Genomic DNA, 13,803 nt, shown 5'->3' with positions numbered 1-13,803 from the left:
CCAGTTGGAGCGCCCCGCGGGGCCTGGGGGTACTCGGTACCGGGCCCGTCGACTTCCTTGTGGGACGGTGTCACGGCAGCGGCGACACGGTCCGTGGCCCAGAGGCGTCCAGTAAATGAAATAGGGGAAAGTTGTGTGGTATTTATGTGGTAAAAATGAAAATAAAGTTATTAGATGGTGAAATACGTGATGCCACCTGTGGTATTCTAGTCAGAGGTGACCAGCGCTGCGGTGTTGTTCCTCTGAGATGGATGTTGGGCGCAGCTATGATGTTGTAGCCCTCCACAGGTAGGGCTGTAGTCCCAGGGCAAAGATGTAAAATAAATAGTAAAAATGGCTGTAAATGTTGGGGTGCAGAGAAATGAGAGAAAGACACAGAGAGGTGCAGTTTCTTTACCTTTTACTGGTAATAGGTTGCAGTTCGGAGTACCACATACAGGTGATAGAATGAGTCCAGCTCGCCTGGAGGCATTCAGGGGATCCACCTTGCCAGGTGGGGTTTTAGGACCTTCCTTTCTGCGCTTTGTGTGTGGGTCTCCGCTGTATATAACTATGCTGCAACCCTCTATTCGTGATGGTTTCACTAACCTGTACGGCTGTCAGCGTGAGCTTATTCCGCAGGTACCGTCCTTTTCACCGTCAGCCTCGAGCTCCTTATCCGCTGACGTGCCCTCAGGTGTTCAATGTGCACAGGAATTTACAATCCCCTGTACTTTCAGATTCGGCTATCAGGGCGTACAGTTCCTGTCAGCCTAGGACTCTGATGTCCCTTTTATCTTTATTAGCGCTTCACTCAGGGGTCTGCTATATGCAGTATTTTAGCTTCCCTAGAGTCTCTCAGTCTCTGCTCTTGTCCTTTCCCTCTTCACAGATCAGCTGTGCCTATAGAGCTCCACTCAGATGAGCTCCCTGTCTTCCTCTGACAGGATCTTCCAGAAAGATCGCTTTACTTCACGTCCTCACGTTTTAACTGTCATTTTTCCTCACAGCTCACAGCTGTTTCATTTCCATGACAACCCCCTCAGCTGACTTCTAGCTTACTCACCAACCCCCTCTGCTGGCCAGAATTTATAAGGCATCTCCCTTTTCTGACCTGCATCAGGAAATTGTGATTAAATCTATGCTGCCTGGCATGGGGGTCCCTTTCTGCCTCCAAGCATGACTTTACCCATTAGAGGGAGGTAATTTCACTGTGGCAACCGGACTCTGAGGTGTCACAGAATCATTCACAAAATTTGTCCCAACGCTTATTTGTTTTAAAGTTTAGTGATGGATTTTCTTGCTGCACTAGCCCACAAAAAGAAGTAAAGATGCTCCAAACTGATTAAGAAGTGCCAAGTGTCAGCTGTGAGAATCGCTAAATACACGGCGGCGATCGAGCTTCCACAGATTCTGTGAGCGCCAAATTGCCTAGACGTATCCATAAATCCAAGGTCGGTAAGTGCTTACCGACCTAGACGTATGCATGCGTCCAAGGTTATGAAGGGGTTAATCACACGATGTCATAGACCTAATGGAAAACAAAACAATGAACTTTGTAGAAAAGCATAATGAGTAACTGTAAGTACACTCTGTCATATAATATGAAGACTGCAATATATTAAGAGTTTAAAAACAGGAGTAATATCAGTGCTTTTTTAATGGAACAAACTCGGATTGGGTCACAGTTAACAAATGAGGTACGACAAGGGTCAGTATAGGGCCCTCTTCTTTTTAACATATTTAATATTGATCTTGTAGAAGGCATACAGAGTAGAATTTCAATATTAGCAGATGATACTAAACACTGCAAGGTAATCAACAGAGAGGAGGATAATTTAGTGTTACAAATTGTAATATACTGGTGCTTCTAACAAAATTAGAATATTATCAAATAGTTAATTTATTTAAGTTCTTCAATACAAAAAGTGAAACTCATATATTATATAGTGTAATTACAAACAGAGTGATCTATTTCACGTGTTTATGTCTGTTAATGTTGATGATTATGGCTTATAGCCAGTGAAAACCCAAAAGTCATTAACTCAGTAAATTAGAATACTTTATAACACCAGCTTAAAAAATGATTTTAAAATCCAATATGTTGGTCTACTGAAATGTATGTCCAGTAAATGCACTCAATACTTGATCGGGGCTCCTTTTGCATCAATTACTGCATCAATGCGGTGTGGTATGGAGACGATCAGCCTGTGGCACTGCTAAGGTGTTATGTAAACCCAGGTTGCTTTGATAGCAGCCTTCAGCTTGTCTGCATTATTGGGTCTGGTGTCTCTCATCTTCCTCTTGACTAGATTCTCTACAGGGTGAAGGTCAGGTGAGTTTGCTGGCCAATCAAGCACAGTGATACTGTTGGTTTTAAACCAGGTATTGGTACTTTTGGCAGTGTGGACAGGTACCAAGTCCTGCTGGAGAATTAAACTGAATTGCTTTTGGGTGGCGAGGAGCCATAACATTTTTCTAGAGCTTTTGTACTGCATAGTAGCGTGGAAGCCCCTATATTTTATTTGATATATGATGGACCAAAGTGGGAACTTGCTTTTATTGTGGATTGAATTGAAGTTTTTATTGGGAACATTTTACATACATTTGGGATCACATTAGTCTGGCACTCTATGCTGAGGACTTACTGTATATCGGGGTTTCCATCTAAATCTCCAAGTGACATTATTCAGATGAAACTGCCAAGAGATTCATTCAGTATAATGGGGCAGCAAAGTTACTCTGTGTCTGGTCTCTGTTCAGCAGTGTCCTTCTTTTCAAAGGTCAAGAAAACTTCCAGCATGAAGTGCTCTAAAATTTCCTAGTAGATGGTTGCGCTGACTTTGGTCTTGATAAAACACAGTGGACCTATACCAGCAGATGACATGGCTCCCCAAACCATCGCTGATTGTGGAAACTTCACACTAGACCTCAGGCAGATTGGATTGTGTGCCTCTCCACTCTTCCTCCAGACTCTGGGACATTGATTTCCACATGAAATGCAAAATTTACTTCCTTCTGAAAATAACACCTTGAACCATTGAGCAACAGTCCAGTTCTTTTTTTTCTTGGCCCAGGTAAGACGCTTCTGGCGTTGTCTATTGGTCATGAGTGGCTTGACACATGGAATGCGACACTTGTAGCTCATGTCCTTGATACGTCTGGGTATGGTGGCTTTTGAAGCAATGACTCCAGCAGCAGTCCACTCTTTGTGAATCTCACTCAAATTTTTGAATGGCCTTTTCTTAACAATCCTTTCAAGGCTGTGGTTATCCCGGTTGCTTGTGCACCTTTTTCTACCACACTTTTTCCTTCCACTCTACTTTCCATTAATATGCTTGAATACAGCACTCTGTGAACAGCCAGCTTCTTTAGCAATGACCTTTTATGGCTTACCCTCCTTGTGGAGTGTGTCAGTGACTGCCTTCTGGACATCTGTGAAGTCAGCAGTCTTCCCCGTGATTGTGGATCCTACTGAAACAGACTAAAGGACCTTTTAAACGCTTAGGAAGCCTTGCAGGTGGTTTTTGTTATTTACTGAGATAATGACTTTTGGGTTTTCATTGGCTGTAAGCCATAATCATCAATAGTAACAGAAATTTTACACTTGAAATAGATCACTCTGTTTGTAATGACGATATTTAATATGAGTTTCACTTTTTGTGTTGAAGAACTGATATTCTAATTTTGTGAGACGCACCTGTACATATTGGAGGCTTGGGCTGAGAAATGATAAATATAAAGTCATGCACTTGGGCAAACAAAATAATGTATAATTATGTACTGAAATGTAAAACACTGGGTAAAATTTTCACTGAAAAAGACTTGGGCGTATGGGTGAACGGCAATTCAATGTTAGTAACCAGCGCCAGGCAGCTCCTACCAAGGAAAATTAAATAATGGATGCATTAAAAGAGGCATATATGCTCCTGACAAGTGCTTAGTTTTGCCTCTATATGAGTCACTACTGCGGCTATACTTAGAATACTGTGTACAATTTTGGGCTCCGATGCATAAGAAAAACATACTGCAGCTGAACTTGAGCGGGTGCAGAGAAGTGCAACCAAGCTTTTCAAAGGCAAAATCAGGCAGAAGAGGCAAATGAAAACTAAAGGCTTAAGGCGATTTTATTACAATGTACAAATACAGTATATGAGGGGCCAGTAACAGTGAAATAGTGACAAGGGGGCATCCTCTATGTCTGTCTTTATTGTAAGAGCAGTGAAACTATAGAACTTGCTACCACATGAGGTTGTAATGTTTGATTCACTACAAAAGTTCAAGGACTGCCTGGGTTTCTTTCTTGAAAAATACAGTATAACATACAATAACAGGTTATGGGCACTAGATTCTGTGATGGAACGTTGATTCCTGATTGCTGTATGCTGACTCAGGAACACATTTTTTGCCTAATAAAGAGCACTTAGGCTATGTGCACACGTTCTGGAATTTCCGAGGCAATTCCGGAATTCCATTCCGCAGGAATTATGTGAGAAAACCACATTTTAATTCCCGCCTATTTCCCGCGGAAAGACTAGCGATTTGCAAGCGTAATTAGCTTGCAGAATGCTAGCGTTTTCCAAGCGATCTGTAGCATCGCTTGGAAAACTGTATGACAGGTTGGTCACACTCGTCAAACATAGTGTTTGACGAGTGTGACCAACTTTTTACTATTGAGGCCGCCTATGCAGCTTCAGTAGTAAAAAGATCTAATGTTAAAAATAGTAAAAAAAATAAAAAATGGTGTTTTTCTCACCTTCCGGCGTCCCGCACAGCGTTCCCGATCATCGCTATGCTGCCGGCAGGTCCCATTCCCAGTGATGCATTGCCACAATGACCTTTGATGACGTCGCAGTCTCGCGAGACCGCTACGGTATCGCGGGACCGCGACGTCATCAAAGGTCATTGTCGCAATGCATCACTGGGAACGGAACTTGACGGGAGCATCGCTGAGGCCTGGTGACGCTGCGAGGGACATCGGAAGGTGAGAATTTGAAGATTTTTTTATTTTCATTCTATTTTTTACAGGGATATGGTACCCAGAGCCTGGAGAAGAGTCTCCTCTCCTCCAGACCATGGGTACCATCCGCAAATGTTCTGCTTACTTTTCGCATGGTGGGCACAGCCACATGAGAAGTAAGCAGAACAATGCATTCCTATGTGTGCGGATTTTCCCACGATTCCGCACAAAGAATGAGCATTCTGCATATTTTAGAACGATGCAATTCTGCCGCGGAAAAATCCGCAGCATTAGCACAGCATGTGTGGAATCACATAGGAATGGATGGGATGCTTTTTATGTGTTTTCGCAGCAAAATCGCGGGTTTAAAATTGCTGTGAAAACGCGAAAAAAACTCTTCGTGTGAACACAGCCTGGGTATTTGCCTCAAGGAAGTGTCACTTCCTCTGGATCAACATGTTAGGCTATAGGTTGAAGTTGATGGACTTAAAGGGGTATTCCCATCCCCAAGATCCTATCCCAATATGTAGTAGGCGTAAAAATAATATTAGCAAATTCCTCCAGATAGAAAGGTAGTCTAGTTCTTCTTATTTGACACAGCAAATCAGAAGAATTAAACTACATTTCTAATAGGAAGTATTTTGCTAATATTATTATTATTACACCTACTACATATTGGGATAAGCTCTAGGAGATGGGAATACCCCTTTAAGTCCACCTTCAAATTAAAAAACTATGAACGTATGAAAACATAGCTATACAATTTCTAGATATCATTCCAAGCAAGCTGCAATTTTTATATGTGTTTTATTTATCATCTGATAGGTCATCAGTGTCAGATCCGTGAGCTCTAACATCTGGTATCCCCTTCTCAGTTCACTGTGTTGATCAGTTTCATTATTTTGTTCCATCACAGGTGGACTGGATTTCTTTGCAAGCTGGACACCAGTGGCACACATCCTACCTGATAGGCCGTTTATTAGTTTCTACATGGGTTGCATTTTTTGTGTAGGAAATACAAATAAAGTTATTCAATTGAATGCATATTTAGGTGCTATAATTCATTTATTTTAGTGTTTGGAATTAATGATTCAAAAATAGTTTTTCTTTTTTTTTTTCTCCCAAAATTGCATGCTCTATTGGCTGCAACCTAATGAAGGGTAATGCTAAAGAGCATGATAAAGAGAAATCCCCAATATCCATTGGAATCCCATATATGGAGAAAGGTTTTGGTGCCAGTGCTACATTAAAATAAGAAATAAAGCTCAGCAGCATAATGCAAGTGAATGAGGTTTTAACAAATGTGATTAAAAAGAAACGCATTTCAAATTTTATTTTTCGATGCAAAGGATATCTTTGGGTTGCACAGGTCTCAATCCAGTGATATGTTGCAGATATCTTAGGGATACTTTACTCCCCATACCTAAAAATGACGCATAAATGGTTCAAATAATGCAATTAATAGGGTTTTCAGAAGTCCTAAATATGGCCAGAGGGTGGGAAAGGTAGAAAATATCAAATGGTCTTGCACCGTACCTTGTAGGCCCACAGATCATGAGCTGATAGTTGACAAGGATTGATAATCACTTGTTCCTTATATATGGGATTTCATTTTTTTAGGATTGTAATAATGATTTTTATTCATTTTTATGCAGGAGGCAAGCTGTGGCTATGTGATCATTATAATGGCTCTCTTCTGGTGCACAGAAGCTCTCCCATTGGCTGTTACTGCTCTCTTCCCAGTGGTGTTATTTCCAATGATGGGTATCATGGACTCTACAGCGGTAAATTGCTTTCTTTCATGTAATCTACTATTACACACAAAGTACAATATATGGTTGGTGGCCCAACCTGACTGGTCCCAAGCATTCTAGACCTTCTGCCATTCAAGCACATCTTACATTTTATTTGCTGTGTGACTAATCATCACCTCCTACCTCTGGAGAGGAGAGTCTTGGTTGCTGGCTCATTAGTTGTCTGCTAGCTGTACAGTATGAACCTTTGAATCTCTCTGTGTGACTGCAGACTTATGATTCCCCCAAGCACATACACTGTGCGCTGCGGGGATTCGCCAATTTCTGGCCCGGTACCGGAGTTTATGTATGTGTTATACATACTTCTGGCCAATGGGCGCAGCCTCGCTTTCATACACTTGTATGGAGCGTGACCACTCCCATGAGACAGGCTCTCCACGGAAGTATGTATTACTCATACATACCCTCTTTTTCCAGGTCAGAAACCGGTGAATCCCTGCAGCACACAGTGCATGCGCTGGGGGGATTCATAAGTCTGCAGTCATACAGATTATAAAAAGCCACTCATGCCATGGTTACTGTCTGAGAGTAGGTTTTAGGCTCAACAGGTGAGGTGGATCCTCTAAGGCCTCTTTCACACTTCAGTTTTTTGTTTCAGTTAAAATCTGCCAAAAAGGCGGAAAGCGGATCCGTTCCTAACTGATGTGAACGGATGCCACTGGAATGAAGAATTTTAAAGGAACCGCTGCAGAGAGAGAGAGACTTTTTTCTCTGTCCGCCAGAAATGATTTCAGGGTTAAATTTCCTCCTGACTTCATTCCTCCGGGCATGCGCTGTATAAAAATGCGGATCCTGCAGTAAAAAAAACGTTACATGGTCCGTCCAGGCATCTCGGCGGACGCAAAAAAATTGATGGATCCGCAAAAAAACGGATCCAACGGATGGCCATCCGTCAAGATCCGCCGGTAATGCAAGTCAATGGGGAAAAAAACGGATCCGCCAAAAAAAATGGCGGATCCATTTTTTTGCAAAAACGGCGGATTTTGACTGATGGTCAAAAACGGAAGTGTGAAACAGGCCTAAGCCTCAGGTCTGGGTGGGTACACAAACCCTTGGTGCAGGAAGGCACACGGACAGCGAAATATAGACATGTTAGGAATCTCAGGAGCAGCAGAACAGATTAGGTGGAACCTAGCTGGGAAGAAAGCAAGTAAACATACAAACACAAAAAGCACAGGTGGGGGAGCACCCCAAACATAGGACTAGAGTCTCAATCTCAAGACACAGGTTTGTGTATAAATGGGCCTTAAGTCTAAGGAGATGATGTTATCGATCCACTCTGGGTAACCTGCAAAACCTTATGTGGAGCACAGCAGAGGACAGTGGACCCAGGAGAAGGAAATGGAGCTCAGGTTATGGGGGCTTATACTTATGGTATATTTTTATATACCATACATTTTTTTTTTCATGCTCAAATATCATTTTTTGTGCCTTTTTTCATGGCTGTATACTTTTTCTGGATGGAGAAAGGAAAGGGCATCATTTCAATTTTCACATCAGGCAGCAGAAATGCTAGGATTGACCCTGTAGAAGCATTAATTTGATTTTGAGAAATTGCATAATTTAAAATAACCAGTTTATCTTTTTTGATTTCAGGCTTGCAGTCAATATCTGAAAGATACCAACATGTTATTTATTGGAGGGATACTAGTGGCAATCTCAGTCGAAACGTGGAATTTGCATAAGAGGATAGCCCTGAGGGTGTTGCTGATTGTGGGAGTCAAACCTGCTCTGTGAGTTTATGTCCGATGGTATTTGTTCGTGATTTGAAATCATGCACTATACGAAATAACGTATGAGGACACATACACATTACACCTACAGGAGCCTTTTTAGCATCTCTAAGTATAAATATGGTTCTAATCCCACTTTTTCAACTACTGTAGAACAACTTCTACTCTTGTGGAAAGGCATTTTACAAGAATTTGGAGTGCGTTTGTCAGAATTTTTACCCATTTATCCAAAAGAGCATTTATAAGGGCAGACACTGATGTTGAACAAGAGGGCCAAGGTCTCTATCTCCCTCTTTTAGTTCCTTCCTAAAGGTGTTTTATGAGGTTTAGGTCAAGACTCTGTCATGTTCTTCCACACCAAAACCACCCAATCATGCCTTTATGGACCATACTTTGTGCACTGGGGGACAGTCATGGGGAACAGAAAAAGACCTTTCGCAAACTGTTCTCACTAAGTTGTAAACAAGCTAATATGCAAAATGTCTTGGCATGCTGAAGCATTAAAATTTCCATTCACATGAACTAAGGGTCCCGTTTCACTTAGCGACGCACCAGCGATCCCGACAACGATATGACCTGGTAAGGATCACTGGTGCGTCGCTACATGGTTGCTAGTAAGCTGCCAAATAGGCAGATCTCTTCAGCGACGCAGCAGCGATCCGGCAATCCATATAGCGACTTCAGCGGTCGTTGGTACCTTGTCACACAGCAGCTTTTCTGACGATTCCTACCTGCGTCCCTGAGTTCTGCGTCACCAACGAGGTCGCTCGTTGGGGTCAAACACAGTGATGTGTGCCGGCCAGCGGGACACCGACGATGAAAAAATGGCCCAGGACATTTGAGCACGATCAGCGATATCCAGCGGTGGGGGCTGGTCACCGCTGTGTGTCACATGTAGCGAGATCACTGGCGAGGTCGCTGTTGCGTTACAAAATCGGTGACTCTTCAGTGATCTCACTAGTCATCTCGCTATGTGAGATGGGGGCTTAAGAGGACTTGGCTAATCCCTAACATAATATTATCCCTCCTCCACCAAACTTTACAGCTGGCACAAAGGGGTTAGGCAGATATTGTTCTCCTAACATTCACCAAACCCAGACTTTTCCATCAGATGGCAGATAGAGAAAGGTGATCCGTCGCTCTATTAAACACATTTCCACTGCTCCAGAGTCCAGTGGTGGCAGATTTACACCACTCCGTAAGACACTTAGCACTGTGCTGGGTGATGTAAGGCTTGCATGTAGTTGCTTAGCCATGGAAACCCAAGCCATGATGCTCTCAGTACACAGTTTTTGTACTGATGATTATATGGAAGTTTGGACTCTGCAGTAGAGATGGGTGGACAGTTAGATGTTCGGGTCCAGTGGATTTGAACGAACAGTTACAAAAAGTTTGAGTTTGGGTACCAGAACAGTATCTGGATCCGAACCCGGACACCATTCAATTGAATGAGGGGCCAAACAACCAGTATTTGCCACGCTGTCATGTGCGTTTTTGAAAACCAGCCTTGCTAAAGCAGACAGCTGGAGGCTGGTGTTCTCAGGATGGTAAGGGGCCATGGATATTGCTCCCCAGCCTAAAAATAGCAGCTTGCAGCTGCCCAGAAAAGGTGCATCTGTTAGATACGCCAATTCTGGTGCTTTGCCCTGCTCTTCCCAATTGCCCTGTAGCAGTGGCAAGTGGGGTTTATATTTGTGGGGTTGATGTCACTTTTATATTGTCCAGTGACATAAAGCCCATGGATTAGTATTGGAGAGACAACTATAATACACCTATCCATTTCTAATCCTATAGTAATATGGTAAATAAAGACACATCAAGTATAAAGTCCTATATTTGCAATAAAACGAAACACACTTTTACTTTTTCATTTAAAAATAACAAACACAGTTATAATCACCTAACACCTAATTCCACTGATTCCATAGAATCATAGAATAATAGAATGGTAGAGTTGGAAGGGACCTTCTGGGTTTTCTGGTCCAACCCCCTGCTCAAAGCAGGATTCGCTAAATCATCCCAGACAGATGTCTGTCCAGCCTCTGTTTGAAGACGTCCATTGAAGGAGCACTCACCACCTATCGTGACAGCCTGTTCCACTCATTGATCACCCTTACTGTCAAAAAGTTTTTTCTAATATCTAATCTGTGTCTCCTCCCATTCAATTTCATCCCATTGCTTCTAGTCTTTCCTTGTGCAAATGAGAATAAAGATGATCCTTCTACAGTATGTCAGCCCTTGAGATATTTGTAGTCAGCTATTAAGTCTCCTCTTAGGCTGGTTTCACACTAGCGTTTTTTAGCGTTGCGCTTCGTGCGCGTCCATGCGCATGCGTCCTGCGCTCTTATCTTTAACATGGGGGCGCATGGTCTAGCGTATGCACACGTTCGTATGCTTTTTCGTGCGCATGCTTTTTGTAGTGTGCGTCTAGGTGCCCCGGACGCAACCTGTTGCATTTTTGGTCCATCCTACCTGTCTCAAAAAAGCATGCGCACGCTTGCGCACGGAATGCGCAAAAAAAATCACATTACAGTCTATGGGAACGAAGGCGTGCGTTTAAAATCGCATGCATTTTAAGAGTTAACATGGCTAGAAACTGGTTAAAACGCATGCGCCTAAAAAAAGAAAACGCATACAAAACGCATGTTGCGTTTTTTGCATGCGATTCTATTGTGCACGAAGCACAACACAAAAAAATGCTAGTGTGAAACTAGCCTAAGTCTTCTTGTTTGCAAGCTAAACATTCCCAAATCCTGTAACTGTTCCTCATAGGACATGGTTTGCAGACCGGTCACCATTCTGGTCGCTCTTCTCTGAACTTGCTCCAGTTTGTTGATGTCTTTTTTAAAATGTGTTGCCCAAAACTGGACACAGTATGTCAGACGGGGTCTGACCAAAGAGGAGTAGAGGGGGATAATGACTTCATGTGATCTAGACTGTGATCCCTCGTCTCCTGTAATAAAACAAAAATAAAAAAACAACCATATCCCTCACCTGTTCCACACCATAATCCATGTCGGGGGATAAACAGTTTTCAACCTGAATGGTGCCAAGATGCAACCGTCCAGGCTGAGATCCACTGGTGAATGAGCTGCTGCAAGCGCATCCTCAGTAACTAGTGGTGACATCATCGGTTACTGACGGTCACTGAGGCTGTGTTCCCAGCGCAAGAGGGAAGAGCCGGGCAAATCACCAGAATTGACGGATCTAATAGATGCAGCTGTGGGCTGCTATTTTTAGGCTGGGGGGGCCAATATCCATGGCCACTTACCAGCTTGAGAATACCAGGCCCCATCCGTCTACTTTAGCAAGGCTGGTTGTCAAAAAAAGGGGGGAGCCCACGCCGTTTTTTAAAATTATTTATTTAAATAATTAAAAAATACAGCGTGGGGACCCCTCTATTCTTGATAACCAGCTTTGCTGAAGTTGACAGCTGAGGGTTGCAGCACTCAGCTGTGAGTTTTCTCTAGCTGGTTATCAAAAATAGATGGGAACCCATGCCGTTTTTTAAAATTATTTTTTAATTATTTATTTACAGCGCAGGAGCCGGCTGATGAATACTTCCCTGTTATTAGCGGTTGCAGGCATCGGCTGATGGGAGCAGTAGTCCTATCAGCTAACACCAGTGACTCGAGGTAAACTTTATACCTCTGATCACAGCTGTCTGACTGGCGGGGATGATTTTACCGCCAAAAAGAAGCAATATTTGCCACACTGTCATGCGCATGACAGCGCCGCAAACACCTGCTGTTTGTTCGGCAGCTGAACCTGAACAGTAACACAGACTTCCGGGTGAAGTCCGTGTTCGGAGTCCGTGCCCGAACAGTAGGTGTTTGGTACAGACGCCAAACTTTACTGTTCTGGTTCACCCATCTCTACTCTCTACAGTTATTGAGTCAGAAGAATGTTGACAACTTTTATGCATTATGAGTCTCAATACTTGGTGACGCCGATTTGTAATTTTAGATGATGTCCACTTCGTGGCTCAGTTGCTGGTGTTGCTAATTGCTTCCACTTCTCAATGATTAAGAATTGTGTTCCAATAATTTTGTCCATATAGTGTACGAACAACTTACCTTCTGTTCATTTTATGGGGTTGTCTGATTCAGGATATGTATAAATAATATATTAGATAATTTGGAGTAAATTAACCAGCTATTAACCGGCCAGAGCAGGCAGTCCCTACAAAGAGCATCTTTTGCACTGGATTAACTTGTATATGAAAAATTAATGAGAATCTGTTACCAGAAAAAGCACTATTAACTTGCAGATATGGGGTTAATCTGCATTTTAATATCGTTATTAACCTGCCAGGTACCTGAAATTAGCAGAATATTGCTGGGAACTTTATTCCAGTTGGCAACGTTCAAGTTTCGGTCATGGGGACGGCACTGATTCAGTCACTGCTCTAAGAGTACAGAGAGGCAGCTGGAACTGCATCCTCGGCCAGGGGCGCAGTTACAGCAGACGCTCTGTATTCTCAGAGTGGTGACTGAACCAGCACTGCGGCTACTACCCCCACACCCCCATGACTTAAACTGACAGCTGCCGTGGAGAATAAAATTTATTTTCTCCCAGCATCATTTGGGTATGTGCAGGCTAATAGTGTTTTTTTCTGGGGACAGGTTCCCATTAAGTAGAAAACTTGTGAATTTCAGTGGTAACCATGTAATTCTTCATTTCTCCGGTGGTGGTGGTGGTGCTGCAGGAAATTTAGTTGGTGCATAAAATCAATAGGGACCCAGCAGTAGGTCACTCATTATTCCCCATATAATCCAGGGCAACACCTAAAAATATTTATAAAGATGCCATTAGGCTTTGATTGGTGCGGTACTGTTTTTTTTTAATTGCATTCATATTTTTCAAATTCTGCAAACTCTTAATTAAAATAATTCATTTTTTTCCAGGTTGCTTCTGGGATTTATGATTGTAACAGCTTTCTTATCAATGTGGATCAGTAATACGGCTACAACAGCCATGATGATACCAATAGCACAAGCGGTGCTTGAGCAACTTCATAGCTCTGAGGAAAAATTAAGTGAGCTTGCTGATAATGTAACAGAGAAGAGTGAGGACCATCTGAATGGAAAGGTCAACCAGCTGAATGGGACCGTCTACCAGTTGTCTGAGGATGTCAAATTAGCCACTAATATTGAGCAAAATGGGAATATAAATGAGTCATTTGAAATGCAGGAAAAACACTTGACAAATACAGAACCTACGAAACCAGACAAAAGTAAGTTTTGAAGGAAAGCACCTACTACATCACATGAGCCATAGTTTCCAAGTCTCACACTGATGATGGATGACAAGACTG

At 42.6% G+C, this 13,803-nt stretch overlaps 1 protein-coding gene across 2 annotated transcripts in view; it reads left to right on the top strand.

Moving 5' to 3' along the window:
* The window catches only part of SLC13A2 (solute carrier family 13 member 2), a 149,301-nt gene that overhangs the window by 51,959 nt on the left and 83,539 nt on the right, over positions 1-13,803 (top strand). For both annotated transcript variants that reach the window (XM_073565534.1, XM_073565535.1), the window contains exons 2-4: positions 6,595-6,723; positions 8,350-8,486; positions 13,394-13,722. In XM_073565534.1, coding sequence (XP_073421635.1) covers positions 6,595-6,723; positions 8,350-8,486; positions 13,394-13,722 — 595 coding nt within the window. The remainder of the gene's footprint in view (positions 1-6,594; positions 6,724-8,349; positions 8,487-13,393; positions 13,723-13,803) is intronic.

Source organism: Dendrobates tinctorius, unplaced genomic scaffold, assembly GCF_039654945.1.
Source record: "Dendrobates tinctorius isolate UK_male_01 unplaced genomic scaffold, ASM3965494v1 ptg000016l, whole genome shotgun sequence".
Taxonomy (NCBI): Eukaryota; Metazoa; Chordata; class Amphibia; order Anura; family Dendrobatidae; genus Dendrobates; species Dendrobates tinctorius.
Note: the sequence above shows the minus strand (reverse complement) of the source record. Positions and strands in the feature narration are given on the sequence as shown.